We start from the raw sequence: 25,477 nt of genomic DNA, 5'->3' as shown, positions 1-25,477 counted from the left end.
TGTTTTATGGAATCCAGTTCGACTCCTGACACCCTTCCTCCTGCTCCCAGGAAACCTGACAGGTATTAGAGTCCCTGACTCTCACAAATTTCTTTTAAAAAATCCTACTGCTGACCCAGAGGTCAGCTCTCAAGGACCTAAAGGATTTAAAGCAACTTCAGCTAAGAATCCCACCCCCTCAGATAGGGATTCCTGAGCTTTAGACAGATGGGGTAAAGATGTATACACCTCTGCTACTCCTGCTATTAGAGCATTAAATTGTCAGTTCCACATGCTGAAATATCAGCAGCATAACATGGAACTCAAACAAAAAATGTCTTCCTTTCTTTCTTGTGCAGAAAATAAAGAATTACAAGAGCTAATGCATTCTGCAAGTCAAGTAACTAAGCACACCTTGCAATGTGGCTTTGACGCCCTAAAAGCATCTTGCAGGGCAGCAGTCACTGGTTCTGTCCTTACAAGGCTTGATTGGCTTAAGGAACAGATCTTGCCAGACCATGTCAAATCCAAATTATTGGACACACCATTGAACAAAGGCAACTTATTTGGCACCAAGGTAGAAGAGGTCTTAAAAAATATGGAAGAAAAAGCTAAATCTATGCAGACGGTTAAAGACTTCTTACAGGTCCAGCCTCCGAGGTACAGTAGGCATTGCCCTTCCATGCACTGGTCCTTTCTTGCCCCCTCCTGGCCAGCTCAGCCCAGACCCACGGGAAGCTGATCCCCCCAGACAGCAGTCCCAGGGAATGCAAAGATCTAAGCAGTGGAGTTCCTCCTGTTCAAAAACAGGAAGTGCTAAGCCCACCCCCTTATGGTAAGAACTCACAATGACTTTACACCTCCACCTTTTACATCTGCCCACCTGCTTGTGCCCCTAGGAGGAAAACTCTCCTTCCATGCAAACAACTGGGCCTTTATTACCAATGACTGATGGGTCCTCAACATTGTGTCCCTGGGATACAAATTTTATTTCCACACACTGCCAAACCCAAAAGGGTTCTCAGATCTTTCTCCAAACCAGTGGGCAGAGGCCAAAAAGCAAGTCCTTTCCCTGCTCTCCATGAGGGCAATACAGCATGTTCCTGCAGACCAGATAGGCCAAGGTTTCTACGCCAGACTCTTCCTGGTACCCAGAAAAGAAGGCACCTGGTGCCCAATCCTCAATCTCTCCATTCTAAACACCTTTCTGGTGATGCCAAATTTCAAAATGCTCACCCTCCAGCAGCTTTTTCCTATGCTTTCCAAGGATGCTTGATTAGCCACCCTAGACCTAAAAGAGGCCTACTTGCACATCCCAGTCAGGGAATATTGCAGGAAATGTCTACGTTTCAGGGCAGGATCTATGCACTTTCAGTTCTATGTACTTCCCTTTGGCTTATCCACTGCTGCCAGAGTTTTCACAAAATGCCTGGCTCCAGCCATTGCTTTTTGCAGACAAAGAAATATTCATGTTTACTCCTACTTAGACTATTGCCTGATTCAGGCAGACAGTCAGGAAACGCTGTTACATAACCTGACCTTTGTAAAGGACCTACTGATCTCCCTGGGATATACTATCAATGAAAAGAAATCCAAACTAGTCCCCACAGAAAATAATTGTATTCCTGGGAGTAAGCCTGGAAACAGCACCCCAGATGGCATTCCTTACTCCAGAAAAACAAGCCTACCTGACAGGCTACTTCTCTCAACTAGCCACCAGAACCCAGTTATCTGCAAGGAAAATCCTGCAAGCTCTAGGGTTCATGGCATCCTGCATTCTATTCATTCCATATGCCAGACTGCATATGAAGAAACTACAGTGGTTCCTAAAAAGCCTTTGGTGTCAACACTCTCAAGACCTGGAAACTATCATACTTACGATACCCTGTCTAGGGAAAGATTTTCTTTGGTGGCCAGCAGCATGCAACCACAAGAAGGGACTTCCCTTCTCACAACCCCATGCCGCTCAGACCCTCACCACAGATGCATCAGGCTATGCCTGAGGTGCACAGCTGGACGGCAAGTGCATTCAGGGCCATTGGAGCCCAAATCTAATACATCTGCACATCAACCAAAAAGCGATGCTAGCTGTTCAGCATGCCCTGGCAGCTTTCAGACCCCTACTCATCCCCGGGGCCTCTAGTGATCAAAACAGACAACACCACAGTGATGTGGTATATCAACAAGCAGGGAGGGACTCCCTCTTATCCTCTCTGCAGGCTCGCCATGACCCTTTGGCACATGGCCTCAGCCATGCAGATGCACCTGTTAGCACAATTCCTGCCAGGCTCCCTAAACTCTCTGGCAGACATCTTAAGCAGAAACCTGCTAGACCCACATGAGTGGCAGCTAGACCACAGAAACTTCAACCTTGTAACCCAGAAATGGGGCACCCCGAAGGTCGACCTCTTTGCCTCCCACTCCAATCATCAGCTCAGCAAATTTTGCACCAGGGAACCTCACAGCAAGGCCTAGAAAGTGGATGTTCTTTCCTTCCAATGGGTAAACCTCTTGATATATGCATTTCCCCCTCTACCACTCATTTCAGGGGTACTGCTCAAAATAAGGGAGGAAAAACCAAGGGCAATCTTGATTGCTCCAGACTGGGCACGCCAGCACTGGTACCGACTGCTGCACAGCCTGTCACCATGGCACCTACCTCAGATCCCAACACTCCTGATCCAGAAGAATGGAGAATTCATGCATCCTCAATTGCAGACCCTGAGCCTGGCAGCCTGGCTTATTCCCTGATCTCTCCTCAAGCTGCCAGCCTAAGCAAACAAGTCCTGGATGTTATACGTGAGGCCAGACACCCCAGCAGTAGAAAATCCTATGCTGACAAGTCAAAATGATTTTGCACCTGGATCCAGGCTAAAGTAGCCGAAACAGCACAGCCCTCCCTATCTCTCATCCTGGCTTACCTAGTAGACCTACTACACAGGGATCTATCTTTCTCTTCTATTAAAATTCATGCCTCTGCCATCTCTTCTCATTCCAGCACAGAGCCACCTCTCTTCTCACACCCTCTCATCAAACAGTTCCTAAGAGGAGCTAACAACTTAAGGCCACCCAGAAAAGCTCCTACCTGAGCTTGGGACCTTAACTTTGTGTTGGAAAAGCTCACCCTACCCCCCCCCCCCTTTGAGCCTGCAGCTTCAGCAGAGTTAAAATTCCTCTCTTGGAAAACAGCCTTGCTTCTGGCCATCACTTCAGTTAGAAGAGTTTCAGAGCTACAAGCACTCATTGCTGTAGAGCCCTTCATCATTTTCCATGCTGACAGGGTCTCCCTCAGGACTAACCCATCCTTCATGCCTAAAGTGGTGTCCAGTGTGGCTCTCAGCCAATCCATTCATTTGCCCACCTTTTTCCTTAACCCAGAAAACAAGGGGGAAAGGGTTCTGCACACTCTAGATGTGCACAGACAGCTCAATTTATATCTGGATAGGACTAAATCTTTTAGGAAAAATGGCCAATTGCTAGTCAGCTTCGCAACAGGGGCAGAGGGCAAGGCCATATCCAAACAAACAGTCTCCAAATGGATAGCACACTGCATCCATTTCTGCTACAAACAGCACAGGAAACTACCCCCAAAGGGGGTCAGGACGTATTCCACCAGGGCAACCTCCACCTCTGCAGCTTTTCTCAGAGGGGTCCCCGTCAGGGACATCCTGGAGGCTGCAACATGGACTTCTGTTCATACCTTCACCAAGCATTACCACCTGCCTATCTTCACCAAATCTAGGGCAGGCTTTGCCACCGCAGTCTTGCAGGGCATCCTAGCCAACCCCCAGTCTTCTTGACTGCCTCCACCGTTTCCTTCAGCTTTGGGAATCAACCCAAGTGTGATGACTGCAACAGTGAAACACGAACATAGTACAGTTGTGTACACTTACCATAAATGTAGATATTCGAGAGTATTCACTGTTGCAGTCCGGGTTTTCCACTCCCCCTTGTCTCTCTCTCTCTCTCTCTCTCTCTCATTACAGGGAAATTTTTGGTATTTACTTTATACTGGTGGTGTTCTTCCACCATAACCTAGCTCGCTATTTGGGGGCTCCTGACAGTTGGGGCAAGAAAAACTGATGTAATTGCTTCGGCTGCCTGATTTTATACCACTGACGACCTGATGTCAGTCCTGGAGAGACAGCAGCCGGTACTACACCTCTAGTATTCGGGACGACTGAGGGCTACCCCTGGCAGGATAACCCAAGTGTGATGACTGCAACAGTGAATACACTGTAACATCTACATTTATGGTAAGTGTACACAACTGTACTTTCTCCTGCAGATAAGGCAGGATGGGATTGTAGAGTGACCATCAGGAACTTCTCTTTGGCAACTGACAGGTTTAGAGTGGAAAGGTCCAGAAAGGGCCTTAGGTCCTCCATCTTTTTTGGCACCGGAAAGAACCTGGAATAGATACCTGATCCGGACTGATCTAGGGGGATGGGCTGAATGACTCGTTTCTTTAGCAGCTTTCTGATTTCTATTTCTGCTGCCTCCCTTTGCGCGGGTGGAACGTCCATGAGGTGTTTTCGTGGAACGGAAGAGTTAGAAAGAGGATTGTATAACCTCTGGATATTATTTGCAGCACCCAACGGTCTGACAACACTGACTCCCATGCTGTCAGGTGCATCGAAAGGTGACCCCCCCCCCCCCGACTGCCTCCAGAGCAGTTGGGCAACCCCTCAGGGCTGTTGTGCAGGTCTGCCAAGAACGGTTCTTGAAACCCAAAATTTCTTGGACCCCCCCCCCCCTCGCCTCTGGACCAGCATCTGTCCTGACCCCCTCTGCCTCTAGGTGAAGGTGAGTCCCGAGTGTACTGGGAATACTGAGACGTCCGGAACCACATCTTCTTTTGCCCCCTCTGATTCCTAGAAAAGGATCTTTGGGGGTTAGAGAAGCGGATTCCGGTGGCAGACCGTGTCTTCCCGTCCTTCTCACTCTGGACTAAATTTTCATTAACTGTCTTCCCAAACAAGGAAGATCCATCGTGAGGGGCATTTGCAAAAGACGTCTTAAAGGATTTCGTGAATTGACAAAGCCTAAGCCAGGCATGTCATGGCAACGTTGGACCCGGCAGCCCTTGCTGCTTCTTTAGTGGCATGGATGTATTCGGAACCACTTTGAGAGTGGCCATTCTCGCTGAGAATGTGCCGTTTGTCCTCTAGAGACTAACTCTGGGGACGACTCACTGAACTCTTTGACGAGGTGTCGCTGTAGTCTAAATTGGGCCAAATAATTCAGTGCCCTTATAGAAAAGGTGGCTGAAGCATATGTCCGCTTTCCCAGACGATCCATTGTCCTGGACTCTCGGTTGGGGAGATGGACCATAGAACTTTCCTGGGACAGTTGGCTTCCACAGGGGACCCCTTGTTCCTGCTCAGTTTGTCCACTGGAGTGCTCAAGATATTATCAGGGCACCTGGGGATTGGCTCCACAGTGTCCGGCTCCTTCCATGCCCTGGTGGAAATGAGGTCCACCAAGGGATCCGTGGGGGGGGGGGGGGGACACCCACGAAGTAGGCCTGTGTTGAAGGCCTCCAGGAGCACCAACTCTTCCGAGGAAGGTTTGGGGGTGGACCAACCCCCCCCCCCCCCTTGCTGGCACAGGATTTCCATGATGTCTCCAAAGGAGACTGTCGGGGGGGGGGGGTGATCTGGGAGAAACTTCCCCTTCCTCCAAGTCGGTATCCTCAGTGAGGGACTCTGGAGAAGTCGAAGTGCCTCCTTTTGCACTTTCGGTTGCAAGGAATCTTTTCGGTGGGACTCTATGGAGAGGGCTCGCAAACTACTTGTGGTTCCTCGAGGGAAATGGTCTGGAGCACCTTGCGCACGGGCTGTCCTTGCATGGGTAAAATGGCAGAAGGTGCACCCAGAGGCGAGGGAGTCGGGGCGGAATCCAGTGAGATGGTCAGGGGCCTCGATCCCCTGGAGAGAACCCTCTCCACTTCGAACGCCGAGGGAGAGCGAGCCTCCTGGGGACTGGTAAGGAGACTGCTCTCCCTGGATCCATCGTGGGGATCGGAGCCGAGCCTGACGGAGCCAAGATACTGAGGGGTAGACCTTGATCAGACAGTTTCAGCGCCAATGGAGAAAGGCCTGACTCCTCGAATCTAACTCCCAGGCTTCGAGATCCACTCTGGTCCAAACCAGTCTGATCCGACGTGCTCAAGGAAATGGCCAGCGTCGACGTACCTGGTACCATCGGCGCCGGTCCCATGACTCCAGGATCCTCTCCGATCCAAGAACTCCCGATGCCAGGGGTCAGATCAGAGAAGATAGATGGGGCAAAGAAGGGAAGCGAGCCTTCCCCTCCGGAGGGAGAGGGGATGGCAAGACCCCCATCTGAATCTGGGTGCAAATAAGCCTTCACATCATTTTGTCCATGTCTGCTTCAGATAAATTACGGGTGGACTGTGATGAGGCCACCGATGGAGGCCCTGGAAAGAGATCTAGGCTCCTCTAGCTCCGTTGAGACTCTTGGCAATCGGAGCCGAGGAGAAGCTGGCCTGGAAAAAACTGTCTGTTTGTGGGTAGGACCTACTGAACGGTCCAGGGATCTCTTCCTCCCCTTGTCTCTCTCTCTCTGTCCTTGCTCTTCTCTTTCTTGGATTCCTTAACCACAGGCCTTTGTTCAGGAGGTTGAGTCCTGCCTGGGACGGAGAGGAGACCATGGCCGAAGTAGAAGGTGCGGTCATGGCTGTGACCGCAACGGAAGAAGCAGCAGCCACCTCCGTAGCAGGCAGAAGTCCCTTAAGGATCAGTTTTGCCCTACAATACTTTAGGGCCCTGGGGTTGAACCCCATACAGATAGACCAGTCAGAAGATAAATGGGCTGCCCCCAGACACAACACGCAGTGTGGCCATCCACAGGGGACAACTTATGGCCACACACTGTGCATTTCCTAAAGATCAGCTTGGCCTGCCTATCAGCTATATCCAACACACAAAAAAAGTTTAACCTAGCAAGATTTAACTGAACTATCCACCCCCAGCACACACACACACACACACACACACACACACACACACACACACATGGAGGGTAGGGGAAGAGAGACAAGGCCTAAACTACCCAACAAGACACAGCTTTTTTTTTTTGAGGAACGAGACGCAAAACGAGGGAAGGGGAGGCAAGGGACAGTAGGAAGCCTACCTACACTACCACAGTTCAGAACACCCAAAAAAAATGAAGAAAAAGTACCTACCACACCTGGAGCTCTAGACCACGCTGCTTGGCAAAGCCACAGGAAACGAGATCTGAGGGAAGGAAGGAGATGGAGGGGTATTAATGGGTAAGGGGAGGAGCTTGGAGCTCGGATCAGATGCTGGTGAAACTACCGTCTCTGATCCGATCTGGATCCGACATCCCACGGGTTGATGATCAAATGAATTCAGATCTATAAATGTAATTGTTGCCATTATTTAAGTAATTCAGGAAAAAAGTCCCTAAAAGTAGGCATCTTTAATATTCAAAGCCCTTTAGGGACTGTTTTTGTCTCTCTCTAGACATTGAAAGTGAGACGTTGCCATTGTAGTTTTTTAATTGATGCATTTTAACCTTCAAGGAAGGAAGTTTCATCTTGTACTGTTGAACAGACACTCCAGTATCGGGCTGCATCTTATCCTTATCAGTAATGATGGATAACTCCTTTAATAACAGATTTTCTTTTTCTTCAAGTAAATCCTGAATATGATGAATGGGTTGCCGTACCACATTACTAGTGGAGGGCATACTATACGTACGTCTCATTTCCAACCAGATGTAACACTAAATGTCAAAATACAGAAAAACTGGTCAGTGAATCTGGTACAAGTCCCAAATAAAATACAAGAATGCACTAAATATACCGGAACCATGAGATGAACCACGTATATACTATTTATTCGCAAGTAAAAACTTTAACAACTAACGCTGCTTCTTCAGGCATAAAAACAAGTACGAAAACACAAAAACTCTTATATAGCACACACACCCTAATGTGTAAACACCCTAATTTGTAAGTGAGCAATTAAGAGTGCTAATACAAATTTAAAATGACAATACTAAAAGTAGAAAATACATAAAATAGATCACTTTATACAACTACGTAGAAATGTTAGCTTTGGCTTTACTGTAACATATTTAATCCTGGACGAAAGTATGCTTTAAAATGTAAAATCCATTTCTTTTCCTGTCTTTCAGTCATGTTAATATCACCTCCTCTAGAGCTTGTATAAATTCTTTCCAAAATCAGAAATTTAAAGCTGAGAGTACTATTTGTGTCACATATATGCTTATATAATTAGTCTCTACACCCCTTTTGATTTCTGATAAGTGATTACTAATTCTATCTTTAAAACTCTGATTTGTTTTTCCTATGTAAAAGGGACATGTTATACATTTGGCCATGTATATTAAATTTTTGGTATTACAAGTGTCTTTCTTAACTGGATGAGTAAATAATTTTTTTCCGTGTAAATAAATATACAGAGTACACAATTAAGTTTACCATCATAATATCGGCAGGCACATCCCTGAACGTGCACATGGTTGAACCGTTTCCGCGAATTCTGTACCACCGACACGTCAGAAAGTCAAACAAAACAGCGAACGTCAACATTTCCAACTGCTCCATACCTGAAACAAGTGCTACCAAGGGTCAAAAAGTGGGTGAGATTTTGAGATTCGGAATACCTGCGTACGGTGTATAACATATGCAACAGAAAACTAACCATATTAACACTTTCCATTTAATCTATGTGTTCCTGTGTTTTAAGTGATGTTTTAGTACAGGTGTTAAAAACATGATTAGGCAGCAGGGAACTCTGGAAATCCTGACAAAGTATCTCACTAATGTGGTGTATAAACAAGCAAAGAGAAGCTCACTTCTTTTCTCTTGTACAGACTAGCCAAACTGTATGGGAAATGACATAGGATACAGGGCTGATAGGGATCAGAATGGCAGACTGAGCAGGTCAAGATTAGACCCCAACAAATATAGGTTAGAGTGACATGTTGTTAGACTTGGCCCACAAATGGGGTAAGCCATAAGTAAGCTTTTTTGCTTCTACAGAAAACAGACAACTGAGCAAATATTTCAACAGGATGCTCTGAAGTAAGGCCTGAACAAGTGCCTTCTCCAGTCCCTGGACAGGTCTGTATCTGCATTTTTTTCCTCCATTCCTATGATCCCCAGGGTCTCAGATTTGAGAATAGAGGCCAAAATGTTATTGCTGTCATGAATTTGGTCCAAGTATCAGTGGTCCTCCCTTCTGCTGAGCCTAATGAGAAAAGAATCTGCTTGTACTGCCTCAGCCCATGGACCGCCTAACCCAGAACTGGAGTGCAGACATCCACCACAGTTTGCAGACACTAAGGCAAGAAACTTTTCCTTGAGTCTCTAAGAATTTCAGTAATGTAATATTTGGTCACCTAATAAATGTTATGGATCACACTACTGTTCTTTATCAGCCTGTGTTTCCTTGCTGCTTTTCTATTATATCCTCCTCTTTCCTTTAGCCACTTTCCTCTAGCCACTTTCTTCATACCATTTTAACCCTCCTTCTCTTAGTCTGTATTAACTAATAACATCCTTAGAAATTCTTAGTCCCTGTTTAATGTACTACATCTGAATTTCCCATTTGATTTTTGCAGATTTCACAGGTGTTTCCTGTGAGCGTAGTCGCTCTTTATCTGATGCTAAACCTACATAATTGCATCGCTGTTTACACAACTGTACTTTTTTAATAAAAATAATTTATCTCTTCCCTAAAGCGGTGATGTGTTGTTACCTCAGTATAGTGTTGTACAAGACTTATGATGGGATCTAAGACAAGCTTCCATAGACCAGATAATTGAGAGCACTTGAAACAATAGGAATGCAAAACAAGGTGAGCGGGGAGACTAAGCTCCCCTACACTCTGCAACTTATGTAGACTGACTGCAAAATCAAGCAAATACAAAGTAAGGATAGCCGTTGCTAATGTGTAATACTACTTTTTCTTTCTCTGCGCTTGGGCAGTCTAGTGCAAAATTCATGTGCTGTGACAGAATGACAAAGCATGTACGGGAAACTTAGAAATGCTGATAAGCATGCATTTTTTATTTGCTACATTTTCCTCTCTTTCTTAATGGTGTTGCTTCCACTGTCTTATCGAACGTGTTTGCCAGGATTACCCTCACTTTCTCTGCTCCATCTTGGCAGTCAATCAGTTGCACACATTTTCTGAGTAAGCGTGCCAGTTGTTACACCCTTTTGTTTTTGTCCTTGTGTGTTTAGATGAAGCCTGTGAACAGATGTCTGCCGTGGAGCAGTCAAACAAATCCTTGAATGATCAGCTTGAGGAGTTGCGTAAACAGATTGCTGAAACAGAGGAACGTTTGAAGAACACTGAGAAGTTAAAAAGTACATATCAAACTCAGCTGCAGCACAGCAGTCGGTGCCTGACATCCCTGATGGAGGAAATGCAGAGAATTGTTAATAAGGTACCTATAATAAAACTGTATCCCTGACTAAGGAAAACATGTGCATTGTTCTTGGTCATAAAATGTACTGGACCTACTGAATAGCAGTGACAGTGTTGGAATGAACATGTGTACTTTTTTCAAAAAAAAAAGAGAGAGTACTGTTGTCTTTTTTTAGGTTCTAGCTAGAAAATAATTGTGGCTTAAGAAATCCGGGATGATCAGGCAGGGGCGTCCTCTTTCCCCTTGTTGTTTGCATTATGTTTAGAACCATTGGCAAAGAAAATAAGGGACTCAGAAATGCAGGGATATACTTGGTAAGGTATTCAAGAAAAGCTGGCTCTGTTTACAGATATTATTTTATACCTGACGAAACCAGGAAGAGACATTACAGTGTTGTGGAACATTCTGAGACAGTTTCATATCTTTTCAGGATACAAAATTAACGCAGCTAAACAAAGGCAATAGTGGTAAATTATGTACTCAACACAAATTGGATCATCAATATCCTTTTTTGTAGGGAGATGATGAAATGAAATATTTAGGAGTATGAATTAAAATGATTCTGATGCAGCAGCTAAGGATATGTGGGAAAAGACTAAACAAAAGATAATATAAAAACTGAGAAATTGGAAGCTGTGTTATATGGATATGAATAGTAAGATACAAGCAGTCAAAATATTTTTAGTCCCTTTAGTCTTGCACACGGGTCAGGCATATTTTTATAAAGAGAAGTTGTTTACAGCAATTAATAAAGAGTGGAAAGACTTTTATCTGGGAGGGCAAGAGTCAAGTGGGATAAGCTGATTCTTCAGTAGAACAGGGCTGATTGGGATTACCCAATTTGAAGGGGTGATTCAGAACTACGCAGTTAAGGCTCCTATACATAGCACAAGCAGAAAAACTATAATTCAGAGTGGAAATGGATGATGTTGAAACTGGGGGAAGCTCAGGAAACGAGACTAGGATTTTCAATACAGGCCTTTAAGGAGAATAACAGTATTCATACAGAATATTATATCCATAAAGTAACAGAATGTATTCTAAGAACTAAGCCAACACGGGAATGGAGAAAGGAGATTTTGCCAATAGGGATGACTGCAATTAGGGATATAGACAATAGGCAAGAGGGGGCTGGAATTTATTGGAGAAAACTGACAAAGAAACCAAGGTATTGGGAGCAAATAACTAAAGAGGAAAAGATGATAGAATGGAAGATGCCAAAAATTTATTTGGACTGCAGGTTAGAGATTGCCTTCCCTGTCAAGGATTCATAGAGTATAGGCAAAGCAGAAAGAAATAGGGGGGTCCTAAACAAAAGACCAGCACTGGTAGAGTTTTTAGTAGAATCTAGAACAGAAGCTATTAAAAAAGGAATAATTAATCAGAGGAGGTTAGAACGAATTGGGAAGAGAGATTGGATAAGCAATTAACAAAGAAACAATGGGAAGATATATGTACGTCTCCCAAATATTCAACAAAATCTAGAAGATTTAGGATTTTTGCATGGAAATGTTTACATAGATATTCTATACCCCAAGTAGACTCCAGAGAATTTTTTCCTCTGGTAGGTAGCAAATGTTGGAGGTACAACAGGGAAGAAAGAGGTAATTGGAAACATATTTTCTGGGACTGCAGTGAGTCAGCGGACTTTAAGGATTCCGTGCAGGATGCTCTGTTGGAAATGCTGAGGGACATGATTTTTCTGAGCTATGTTACAGAATCAGAATTGCCTAGATATGGTAAGGCCTTGCTGTCTCTAATTGTGGTGGCTGCTAAAAAAGCAATTGCTAGAAAATGGAAGCCAAATTGTAAACCAACTGTATTAGAAGTACTGAATATAGTAACAGAGGTAAAACAACTGGAACTGAGATCTTTAGAAAAAGATAGGATCAAACTACATGGTAAAAATGGGGATTATGGGAATAATACATACAAGGGAGGAATGAGGTTTAAAAGAAGGCAGGACTTAAATGAGGTATGCAGTGTTTGACTGAAACGATTGGGTAGATTATAAGTGATGTGTAATGTTTGAAACTGGGAGTATGTTAATATGGTTTGTGATGTAAAATGCTTGCAACTAGGATTGTGTCGGTGTGGTTTGATTTCATTTATATAAATATGCAGGTGCTTGTGTCGTAAGTGGTGGTTTTAATAAAGATGTTTCTTTAAAAAAGGGGGCAGGAATTGAATAATTCATGTAGTGTTGCTTAGATTATATGATGTATAGCAATATATGTGAAGCATAATGTTTAACTTTTCAACTTGTTAATACAGTTTGATTACTTTTAAATAAATATAAATGTGTCTATGTCATAAGTGATTGAATAAAGGTGTAAAAAGAAAAAAAAGAACTGCAGGATGCATCTGCATTAGTAAAAAATTATATTTAAACATTTATTGTATTTATTGGGAACGCAGAATAAGCATCTGTTTCATGACTGAAATAGACTACTTCATTGTAAATATTGGTCTTTTTGTGGGGATTTGATACTGAGGACTCTTCTCGATTTAGGATGCCATTCCCTGATGTTTTTAGTCAGACCATATGTTCAGAGTATTCACTGTTCTAGTCTGTCTCTTTTCTAAACCACAAAGCAAAGGGGAAAGAAGCTTGCATTTCTTTGTGTGCACAAGCACGTAAGGTACTCCTGAAATATAGAGGAAGGACTAAATGTGGACTGACTAGCTCTCTAGGCTTTTTTTTTTTAAACACCTTTATTGAATCATCACTTGTGACGGGCATATTTACATTTATATAAAAGTAGTCAAATTGCATTAAATTAACACTAACATACATTATAATTCACATATATTGCTATATAGCATATAACCAAACAACATTACATACATTTTTCAATTCCTGCCCCTTTTTTAAAGAAACATCTTTATTCATAGGTGTGTACTAGGGTAATGGCCCTGAAGCCTTTACAAGCCTAGCCAATAGAAGTGCCTTGGCATCATGCCACCCGACATTAGTTCCCAGTGCCTCTATCAAGTAGAGCCACTGGAGTGATCCCCGGGGTGAACTTTGTTATTACCCATCCACTCATCAAGATTTCTCTTGAAGAGGGACAGCGAGGTGCTCTGCTTGACATGTATGGGAAGTCTGTTGCAGAGCATGGGCAGTCTCTAGGTGAGGAACCTGTCCCTCCAGCATCTCCTGTTGATTGTGGTAATGAAGTTGAGGTGTCTGGAGCGTGTGGTGCGGAGGGATTGGGATTTCTTTACATGTAGCATTTCTAACAGAGCTGGGTCAGACATGGCTTTGTAAGTCAAGCAGAGATCACCTCTAAGTAGGCAATACGAGACAGAGAATAGCTGGAGTCTTTTGAGTCTGTCCATGTAGGACATGTGTTTAATGTCTAGGATCCTCTTCATGAGGTACTTCTGTGGCCTCTCCAGCTGTTGCAGGTGTCTATTGATGTACATGCTAAATGGGGCATTATACTCGATGATTGGTCTAATGAGGGAAGAGTAGAGAAGAGACTATGACCTTTTTCTTCCTGGATGCAAAACCCTTGGTAATGAGATGTGCCACATAGAAGGACTTTCACAGTGGCAGTGTGGTGGTCGAAGTTGAGGTTGCTGTCAACCTGCGTCCCCAGATCTCTTATAACGCCTTCAGTGTTCAGTGGGCTCTCATCGATGTGGTAGTTGGTGGGAACTGAGGTTTTATCAAAGGGGATGACAACTCATTTTTTGGCATTAAGCTTAAGGCCCTGGTTTCGACACCAGTCATTGGTCTCAGTGAGGCCTTTCTGTAGGATGTCTGCATCACTTGGGGAGTTAATGGCTCCCAGCTTGCAGTCGTCTGCGAACTTGGTTAGCCAGAGAGTCCCTTTGTATTGGCTTGGACTTCTGAGAAGTAGATGCCAAACAGGAGAGAACCCAAGACCAATCCCTGTGGGACTCCATTCATGACTGGTCGGCAGTCTGACATGGAGTTCGCTACTTTCACACTGTGTTCTATCTGTGAGCTAGTTCGCAGCCCACCTAGTTATATAGGGGTTGATGCCTAGTTTGGTGAGTTTATCAATAATTCCTGAGTGAAGAATGGTATCAAAGGCCTTGGCCAGATCGAGGTAGGCTGTATGCACTGCCTTACCTTCATCCACAGCCCTGATGACTGACACAAAGAAGTCAACCAGGTTGAGCAGGCATGATCTCCCTTTCCCAAAGCCAAACTGCATGGGGTTCAGAGTTTGGAGATTTCCTCTGTCTTTGTTAATCAGGTCCATGATGATGCGCGCCATAGCTTTACATATCAGACTTGTCAGGCTAATGGAGCAATACTTCCCAGGGTCTGTAGTCGCTCCCCCTTTATGGAGAGGGATGACTGTAGCAGTGCGCCATTCGGTAGGGACAAAGCCTGAGATGATGCTGTGACTGAACAGGGCACACAGATGTAGTGCCAGTTCACTTTGTAGTTCATGTAGAACACAACCAGGGATATTATTGGGTCCCATGGAAGCTGTATTCTTGGCCTTGGACAATGCAGGTTTAACCTGGGCTGCAGTAATGCTGGGTGTCTGGCATTCTTCCGGTATTATGATTGGCTTTTGGGGGGGGGGGTAAAGTTGGCACTGAATCTGTCAGCCAGTATGTTGGCTCAGTATAGGAGGTGCCATTGTGCAGTAACTCGGAGCACATTTGGGTATTGCCATGGAGGTTCTTGATATAACTATAAAAGGCTTTGTGATTGTTTTAGTGTTTGCCACAATTCTGTCTTCATAGCTGGCTTTAGAGGATTTGATGAGGGATCTCAACGTTTTGCTGAGGCTAATAATGAGAGTTTTTCCAGTCTTGGGACTTAAACCATCACTTACAACATAAGCAGTCATACATTTATATAAATGAAAACAAACCACACTGACACAGTCCTAGTTGCAAGCATTTTACATCACATACCTGAAATACTGACATACTCCCAGTTGCAAACATTATACATCACTTATCTACCCAATCATACCCATCATCATAGCTCCCACAATTCCCATTTTTTCTTAAGTAGTTTGCTCCTACCATTTTCCAAAGATCTCAATTCCAGTTGTTTTATCTCTGTTACTATATTTACTATTTCTAATGTAATTAGTTTAGATTCTGATTTCCATTTTCTAGAAATTGCTTTTTTGGCAGCCACCATAATTAGACACAGCAAGCCCTTATCATGTCTAGGCTATTCTGGTTCTGTATTATAGCTCAGAAAAATCATCTCCCTCGTCACACCAATCTGCACTCCCAGAAAATGTGTTTACAGGTACCTCTTTCTTCCCCGTCACACCTCCCAACAATTTGCTGCCTACCTGAGGAAACATTCTCTGGAGTCTACTTGGGCTATAAAAATATCTGTGTGAACATTTCCTAGGAAAAATCCTAAATCTTCTAGATTATGTTCCATATTTGGGAGACGTACATATATCCTCCCTTTGTTTCTTTGTGAATTGCTTATCCTGTCTCTCTTCCAATCCTTTCTAATCTCCTCTGATTCTTACAGTTATCACACAAAATGTTATATGTTCTACTTATTCTTCCTTTTTTAATGGCAGCTTCTGTTCTAGATTCTACTAAAAACTCTACCAGTGCTGGTCTTTCTTTTAGGAACCCCTATTTCTTTCTGTTTGTCTATACTCTCATATCAATCCTTGACAAGGGAAGGCAATCTCTAACCTGCAGTCCAAATAAATTCTTGGCTTCTTCCTATTCTATAACCTTTTTCTCTCTAGTTATTTGCTCCCAATACCTTGGTTCCTTTGCCAGTTTTCTCCAATAAATTCCAGCCCCCTCTTGCCTATTGTCTTTATCCCTAATTCATCCCTATCATCAGAATCTCCTTTCTCCATTCCCGTGTTGGTTTAGTTCTTAGAATACCTTCTGCTATTTTATGGATATAATATTCTGTCTGATTGTTGTTATTCTCCTTAAAGGCCTGCATCCAAAATCCCAGTCTGTCCTTTTTTTTGAGCTTCTCCCCATCATCATCATCCTTTTCCACTTTGAATTATAGTTTTCTGCTTGTGATATGCATAGGAGCTTTAACTATAGCTGTGAAATACCTCTTCAAATTGGGTAATCCCAATCTGCCATGTTCTACTGAAGACTCGTCTTATCCCACCTGACTCTTGCCATCTTCCCCTCCCAGATGAAGTCCTTCAGCTCTTTATTAATTGCTATCCACAGCTTCTCCTCTGGTTGATTAAAATATGCCCGACTTCCAAGACTAAAGAGACTAAAAACATTTTGACAGTTTGTGTCTTACTACACATATCCATAAAACAAAGTTTCCATTTTCTCATTTTTTTATTATCTTTTTAGTTTGTTCCCATATATCCTTAGTGGCCACAGCAGAATCATTTCTAATCCATACATACCCCAAAATACTTCTTTTTATCATGTCCCCATAAATAAGGATATTGCTGAAACAATTTGTGCGTGGGTACATAATTTATGGATATTGCCTTTGTTTTAGCTTCATTAATTTTGTATACCAAAAAGATATGAAACTGTCTCAAAATGTTCCACAACACTGTAATGTCTTTTTCTGTTTTTGCTGGGTATAAAATATCTTCTGCAAACAACGCCAGCTTTTCTTGACTTCCATACCCATTATATCTTTGAATTTCTGAATCCCTTATTTTCTTTGCTAGTGGTTCTAAATATAATGCAAATAAAGGGGATAGAGAACACCCCTGGCTGATTTCTCTGTTCAAGCAGAAATTATCAGAGAGGACCCCCCACCCACTTTAATTTTTGCATCCAATCCCATTTAATCATATATCCTCCTAGTCAACATTATAATGTTTTCAGGAAATGCAAATGCTTCCATTGCCCTGCTCTTAAAGTCCCAGCTTTACTCTGTCAAATGCTTTCTGTGGATCAAGATCCACCAACAGCAATGGTATTTTCTTAAATTCTGCTTCCTTCTGGATCATCAATGTTCTATTAATGTTTGCCTCCCCTCCACAAAACCACACTGATCCATTTTGGCACTACTTTTGTCATTCTTTAAGCCATTATAGGCACAAACACCTTATAATCGTGGTTTAGTATTGAAATGGGCCTGTATGAAGCTGGTTTTGATAGATCTTTACCCTCTTTAGGTATTACAGCTACCACTGCTTTCTTCCTGGATGTTGGTACTTCTCCTCCTCTTAAAATACTGTTAAACAAAACCTTCCAGATCTTTCAGTTTTTTTCCTTCCTAACTTCCAAACTTCCACAGAAATACCATCACTTCCCATGGACTTTCCTCTAGATGGGTTATACATACTTTTTATCTCATCTCCTTCTATCCTAACATTTAGTAATTGAGCCTCATCTGCCTCTATCCTTGGCATATTTAATTCTTCCATAAACATTTCCATTTGTATCATTTCTTGATTTCAGTATTTCTCTGCTTTATACAGACTTTCATAGAATTTCCAAAATATTTCGAATACCTCTACAGGATCTCTTGTTACCTTCCTTGTTACAGGCTCCCTAAGCTTAGCAACAGCCCCTTCTACTTTGTTGCCTGGGTCGTTGTGCTAAAAGATTTTGTGCTCTACTGTTATCAAAAAACGGTTGCTTAACAGCAATCTTTCTAAACTTGTGCATATTATCGAGGTAATCCCTCATTTTCTGCTTAGCATTCTGCAGTTGATCCTGTTCTTGTTCTGTGGGAGTCCCCCTATTCTTGCAGTACTTTGACATTAGTCAGTCCTCCTAATTCTTGTTACTTTTTAACCATAGCTGCCTTTCTTTTATTTCCACCTTAATTTTCTCTCACTCCTAAGCTATATTTTCAGAAGCAATTCTATCCTAATAGCTCCTGAATAATCTCTAGTACCCATTCCTTAAATTCCTCTCCAACAAATAGGTGAGAAAATGCCAGTGTCACATTTTTATTTCATTGCCCTGTGTTTGGCGCATGATGAAATAGTTATTGGGTGCGTATCAAGACCTTCAATTAAATGCACATGTTCCTGTGAAATGTAAATTCTGTCTAGTCTAGCCCAGTTTTTATATCTTGGAGAATAATATCTAAGTTCGCTCTGAGCTCCTTATTACTGAATTCACATCTTCCATTCCAAATATTTTCATAAATTTCTTCAAAACTCTACCTTCCTTTGTTATACTTTGCCCTCTGGGCTGTCCAGACACATCTTCACTGTTGCAAATCACATTCCAGTCCCCACCTATAAGGAATATTCTTTGCTGAAAACTGATTATTTCTCCCAGAATTTTCTTAAGCTCCATTATAGCAGTTTTAGGTGAAATATAAATACATATCACTGTAATTCTCTTCCCTTGCCAGTAGCCCTTTAGCACTACAAATTGGTGTTATCTTTTGTATCCTGTTCTATCACTGTTGGAGCTCTTTTGCAATTAATATTAAGTACTCCTCTTTTTGTTTGTTCCAGATATTCTGCTGAATAACCATCCTGAAAACCCTTCTTTATCAAATGTACATATTCAGTTCTTTTTGTGTCTCTCTCCTGTAACACAGCTATTTGCAATCTACATTTTTTAATATAATTCTCCACTTTTTCTTTTTTGTATTTGTCTGTGAGACTGTTGACATTTAAAGATAAGAAAGCATCATTGTGTTAAAAGGTTATTATTCCTACCTTTTTTGTTAATGTCTAGTTCCAGCTTTTGTGTTACTTGCATACATTGTTTGACAGGTTGAACTTTTATACAGTTGTTTCTTGTCATATCCATTTGAACCTGTCATATCTTACAAAACTTTTTGATTTATTGAAAGACCTCAAACAAAAAAACAAACGCATCTGCAATACCCACCTAAAACCTATTAACTTAATAGTAACACACAAAATATATGTACATGTTAAAATACTGAAGTTTTACCCTCCTAATAGGAACAGAAGCCCCAAACTGACAGCCACACGTACAGACTTGAGTTAACCTAAAAGAAAGGTTAAACATGCTAAGATGCATGGTGCAGCCTGTGCTTCTAGTAAGTGCTAATTGCTTTTGTGTTTTCTTTATAGCTCTCCCAGCTGGGAAAACCCCTGAATGCTTTGTCTTAGCCAGTTCCTCTTCTCAGTTTTTTTCCCTTCAGCCAATCACTTTCCACCAGCCTGTAACTAGTTTCTCTTTATCAGATTGTCTCACTGGAGACATGAGAACCAAAGCAGCCAGTGTTGTTTTATCAGTTGTTTCCATAGAAACATGAAGCACAGCTGTAGAATTACTACTGAGCATACATGTTTTTGGCAGGGGAAAAATCCTCATAATAACCAGTATTCTTTCATTTACTTGCTTACTCTTAAAAGTTGTTACTAAATCAATCTAAGGTCCTTAATCCACTCATTTCCCCATGGAAGAATGAGAAAAAGCACATTATTTTTTCTTTTGTCATGTTCTTTTAAACGGACTTTTTTTCATTGCATTGCATACATTTCATAAAACCGAACAAGGAGAGAGAGAGAAGGGCGAAAGAAAAGAAAAAAACAGCAGCACCTGTTTACACTCCCCATTACACTTAAAAACAACTGAGAAAACTTTACTTTATGGCATGCAAAGAAAACCACACACTACGAAAATAGTGCTAATAAATAAAAATTCTTTACTTACAGTTAACTTTCTCCCTCCTCTTCCCCTCCACAAAAGATTTGTTTGAACATTAATGACATGAAGTAGGGCATATGCTTTAGATTCCCCAACAAGTCCAAGAAATTCTGAAAGTCCAATATATCCAGATTTTCTTGCTCTGTCATTTCACTCATGTAATTATTGCATTGCAATCCCACATTGTTACTGGTTTTATTACTGTTCATCTCGATAATCTCAGTTAACCAGAACTCAAGCAACCAGAAAAAAATATTGAAGTACAGTACAATTTTCATGTGTTGCACTTTGTTTTCCCCCCACAGAAACATACCTTATGTTTTTAGAGTTTGAGTTTTAATAAGGAAGATGGGAATAAATTCCCTCTCCCCCCAACCTGAGAACAAGTCAAACCAAACAAATAGTATAGGGTACAGTATTAATCAGGCATATTTTAATAGTAACTCTCAAGCAACCAGAAACTACAGCTATCCGGCATCTACTAATCCCCATGGGTGCCGGTTAACTGAGAGTTTACTGTACTGTCAATTCTTACAGTCAGTTCTCGTGTTCTCTTCCTTCACTCCAATATTTTCTGTTGAAACACTGGAAACAGTTTCATAGGTGCAGTCTCTGTGAAGAATAAGAAGCAGAATCTCTGTTTCACAGCTCACTTTTTGTAGGACAAACTTTTGAATTTCCTCCTTAGCATGTACTTCATCAAAAAATGAGTTTGACTGTCCGAAGAATACTTTGAAGACAGCTGTACAGTAGTTTTTAGTCTCACACCTGTGTTTCCACATTCCCTGAATAGTGGACTACATTTGCTTCTCTTCTGCCTGGTGTACAGTGAGTAATCATTCTCCACACTCTGCTGTCTCCCACTTTTAGTACTTTGTCCTTCTGCCACAGTTTTGTCAAAATCAGCTCCTTCTGCTGGTAGGATTGCATCATTACTGTTAAAGGTCTAGGTTGCTTTCTCATAGCCAGGTTAGGAGCGCATACACATGATGTCCCCTTTCAACTAACAACTCCTGCTGTGAAATACCAGTCCAGTTACTTATTTGTGCTTTCATAAAATTAACGCGGACTGTTCCTTCCAGCTTCTCTGGTATAGCTGAAAATCTCAGGATGTTCTTCTTGTTTCACTGTTGCAGTCATTACATTCGGGTAATCCTGCTGGCAGGTTGCCCTCAGCCGGCCTGAATTCCAAAGTCTTGGGTCCTGCGTCAGCTGCTGTCGCTCCTTCCCTGACGTCAGGTCGTCAGGGGTAGAAAAGAAGCAGCTGACGCCATTTTCTTCAGTCTTTCTTGCCGCGTGGTGCCCGAAGCAGAAGCAGTTCTCAAGTGCCGGTCAGCCAACTCCGGAGATTTACGTGTTTGAGTTTCAGATCAGAAGTCTTCAATAAAGCTAAGTACCTCGTTGGGGAAACTTTTTTCTTGCTCCAGACCGATGTCAGAAAAAGTTAATAATTGTATTTCTTGTGGAAAGCAAATACCTCATAAAGATTTTCATTCTTACTGTATTCCTTGCCTAGGCCCTGATCACCACCTTACTGGTTGTCGGTTTTGTGCTAGAGTTAACCAACGCACTTTTAAGCATCAGTATGATTTTGCTTTAAACTTTTTTGGATGCCGGTTTAATTATCCTGAAATGTCATCGGATAGCCATCTGACTACCGGAGTTTACAAAAAATGCAAAGAAAAGGATAGAGAAAAATAACCGAGGCCCAAAACCGACGAAGCTTCTCCTAACCCAGTCCGCCGGTTCTCAGTGAGGTGCTTTTGCAGCCCCTGACGCCCGCTACTTTAGAGTCGCAGGCTACTACCGTCTCCCACGTGGAGTCGGCCATGCCGCTGGATACTCAAGGTATTGAAGCCTCGGATGCTAATCCCTCAGATGGGTCCGGAGCCACTGAGCAGGTACCGGCTTCTGAGAGTGTATTCAGACCTAAACATCTTTACATTAAAATGACTTCAGCTTCAAAGGCAAAGACTAAAGCACCTTCTAAAGCAAGGAAACAAACTCAAGAGCCACGAGGTCAGGCCTCTATGCCCAAAAAACAGATGCTCAAAATGGCCAAAGACTTGATTACTTTGATCAAGGGTTCCCCCTCCTGATAAGAGGCCTAGGCAAGACGCTGACTATGAATCTTCAGATCAGGTTTCTATTTCTTCTGATTCCTCTCTTGATCAGGATTATTCTCTTCCCCCTTATGAGGATTCTGATGCTGAAGAATCTATACCTTCAGCATCTCCTCCTGAGGACTATTCCTTTGGGGAAACCTTGCATAATATGAGGGAGCATTTCTACTGGGAGAGCCAAGATTTTTCAGAATCTAAAAAGAGGCTCAGGGATTTTTTTTTTTTTTACTACCTCAGCACAGGCCTCTAGCCATTCCACCTGTGTTAGACATTGTAGATGATGTATTTTCTGAGTCTAGTCTGACCCCTGACTCCTTACCCTCAGCTCCTGTTAAGCTTGACAGATATTACAGGGTTCCTGACTCTCACAAATTTCTTTTTAGAAACCCTGCTGCTGACCCAGAAACTATTTCACAGGGTCCAAAAAGAGTTAAGGCTTCCACTGCAAAAAACCCAACCCCCTCTGACAGAGATTCACGGGCACTGGATAGATGGGGAAAAAAGGTTTACACATCTGCAACTTTGGCTATAAGGGCCTTAAACTGTCAGTTTCATATGCTTAAGTATCAGCAACATGTCATGGGATTGCTTAAACAGAAAGTGTTAAATTCTGAATGTGCGGAAAACAAGGAAATGCAGGATTTATTGTATGCAGCAGAACAAGTTGGAAAACATACTTTGCAATGTGGTTTTGATTCTTTGGAGGCCTCCTGCAGGGCCGCAGTTACGGGTTCTGTAATTAGGAGGCATGCTTGGTTAAAGGAACAAAATCTGCATGATCATGTTAAAGTAAAATTACTAGATGCACCTTTACAGCATGATACTTTGGTATTAAGGCAGAAGAGGTGTTAAAGAAAATGGAGAAACAAGCTAAATCTATGCAAACTGCCAAAGATTTTTTACAAGTACAGCCACCTAGGTTTAGTAGACACTGGCTTACAAAGAATTGGTCCTTTCCTGTGTCAGACAGACCTCAAAGGGGCAGATCCAGATGCCCTAGAGGCAGATCCCAGGCGCAAGGTTCTTATAGGCCCAAGCAGTGGGGGGCTTCTACCTCCAAAGCTGGAGAAGATAGATCACAAACATAAAGAAAACAGTCCCAATGACTTCCCCCTGCCTGCACCAAGCACTTATCTTCTGGCAGCACCCTTAGGGAGAAAATTAGCACTTTTTTGCTCAAAATTGGCACATCATAACTCAGGACAAGTGGGTTCTAAATATAGTGTCACAAGGCTACAAGTTCCATTTCCATACTCTGCCAAAGGCAAACGGCTGGCCAGATCTGCCAAAAAATCAATGGTCAGAGGCACAAAAACAAGTCTCATCCCTCATGGACATGGGGGCCATTCAACAAGTACCAGAGCAAGAGCAGGGACAAGGATTTTACTCAAGACTGTTCTTGGTACCCAGAAAGGACAAGTCCTGGAGGCCGATACTGGACCTATCTATTCTGAACACTTTCCTGGATATTCCGAAATTCAAAATGTTGACCTTGCAGCAGCTTCTCTCCATGCTGGGCAAGAATGCTTGGCTTGTGACTTTAGACCTAAAAGAGGCATACCTGCATGTCCCAATCAGACAATCATGCAGAATATACCTAAGATTCAAGGCTGGTTCAATGCATTACCAATTCTTTGCACTGCCCTTTGGCTTATCTACTGAGCCCAGAGTCTTTACATAGTGCCTGGCACCAGTAATTGCATTCTGCAGACAGAGGAATACAAATATATCCTTACTTGGACGACTGTCTCATTCAAGCAGAGAACAAGGACATTTTTCTTCAACATCTGGCGTTTGTGAAAAGACTTCTAACATGCCTAGGGTACACAGTCAACAAAAAGAAATCAAAACTAGTACCCTCACAAGAGATAATATTCCTGGATGCAAGCTTTAATACAACTGCCCAGATGGCTTATCTCACGCCAGACAAACAAAGGCACTGACTACCTATTTCAAAATGTTGGCAGCAAAGGCCCAGTTATCTGCAAGAAAAATTCTGCAGGCTTTGGGCTTCATGGCCTCCTGCATCCTACTAATTCCATATGCAAGACTGCATATGAGGAAACTTCAATGGTACCTAAAAAGTGTTTGGACTCAACATTGCCACAGCCTGGAAACTCTCATTACTCTCATTACCCTCATTACTCTCATTCCCTGCCTGCAGCAGGAGTTTCGATGATGGGCAAAGGCTTGTCACCAGAACAAGGGACAGTCATTCACATTACCCCCAGTCAGGCAGACACTAACAACGGATGCATTAGACTATGCCTGGGGAGCCCAGACGGCAGGAAGATGCATTCAGGGCACATAATCCTCAAACCAAATGCATCTACATATCAATCAAAAAGAGATGTTAGCTGTTCAAAATGCACTGACGGCCTTCAAGGACCTACTTCAACCGGAACTACTACTGATAAAGACTGACAACACCACGGTCATGTGGTATATAAACAAGCAGGGGGGCACACATTCTTACCCCCTTTGCAGACTAGCCATGACCTTGTGGGACACAGCTTTGACTTACCAAGTACATCTGCAGGCACAATTCCTGCCAGGAAAGGAAAATACTCTAGCAGACAAACTAAGCAGAATCCTCATGGATCCCCACAAGTGGAAGCTGGATCCGCAAGTCTTCAGCATGATAACAAGGAAATGGGGATGCCCGGACATAGATCTATTTGCCTCCCCTCTCAATTATCAACTAAAAGGATTCTGCACAAGGACTTATCACAGACAAGCATGGAAAGTGGACGTCCTATCTTTCAGCTGGAAAAACCTATCAGTATATGCCTTTCCTCCACTGCCTCTCCTCCCCAACGTGCTCCTAAAGGTCAGACAGGAGAAGCCAAAGATAATACTGATTGCCCCAGACTGGCCACACCAGTACTGGTATCCAATACTAAGGAACTTATCTCTATACCCAGCTTGGACCTTACCTCAAATACCTCGACTACTGTCCCAGCAAAACAGCCAGATCATGCACAGCCAACTCAGGACATTAAACTTAGCAGCATGGTGGATAATGTAGTCAAACAAAAAACACCACTCAGTAAAGCTGTGATGGATGTCATTCTGGAAGCCAGAAGGCCTAGTACTAGAAAGTCTTATGCTGGAAAATGGAAGAGATTCTGTGCCTGGAACCAGGCACAAGGAACTGATACAGCGGTACCAATTATTCCTCAGATTTTGCGATACTTAACTGAGATGCTGGACAAAGGCCCATCTTTTTCATCAATTAAAATTCATGCCTCTGCCATTTCGCTCATTACAATACAGAGCCACCACTTTTTTCTCACCCTTTATTAAGGCAGTACCTTAGAGGAGCCAAAAATTTAAGGCCCCCAAGGAGACTA

The 25,477-nt window shown here is 42.7% G+C and overlaps 1 protein-coding gene across 2 annotated transcripts in view; it reads left to right on the top strand.

Annotated features, from left to right (window-relative positions):
- The window catches only part of CCAR2 (cell cycle and apoptosis regulator 2), a 2,452,621-nt gene that overhangs the window by 2,337,528 nt on the left and 89,616 nt on the right, over positions 1-25,477 (top strand). For both annotated transcript variants that reach the window (XM_044082935.1, XM_044082934.1), the window contains one exon: positions 10,244-10,449. In XM_044082935.1, the coding sequence (XP_043938870.1) occupies positions 10,244-10,449 (206 nt within the window). The remainder of the gene's footprint in view (positions 1-10,243; positions 10,450-25,477) is intronic.

Source organism: Protopterus annectens, chromosome 9.part0, assembly GCF_019279795.1.
Source record: "Protopterus annectens isolate FY-2018-M chromosome 9.part0, PAN1.0, whole genome shotgun sequence".
NCBI lineage: Eukaryota > Metazoa > Chordata > Ceratodontiformes > Protopteridae > Protopterus > Protopterus annectens.
The sequence above is the reverse complement of the archived record's forward strand: the minus strand, read 5'-3'. Positions and strand labels throughout refer to the sequence as shown.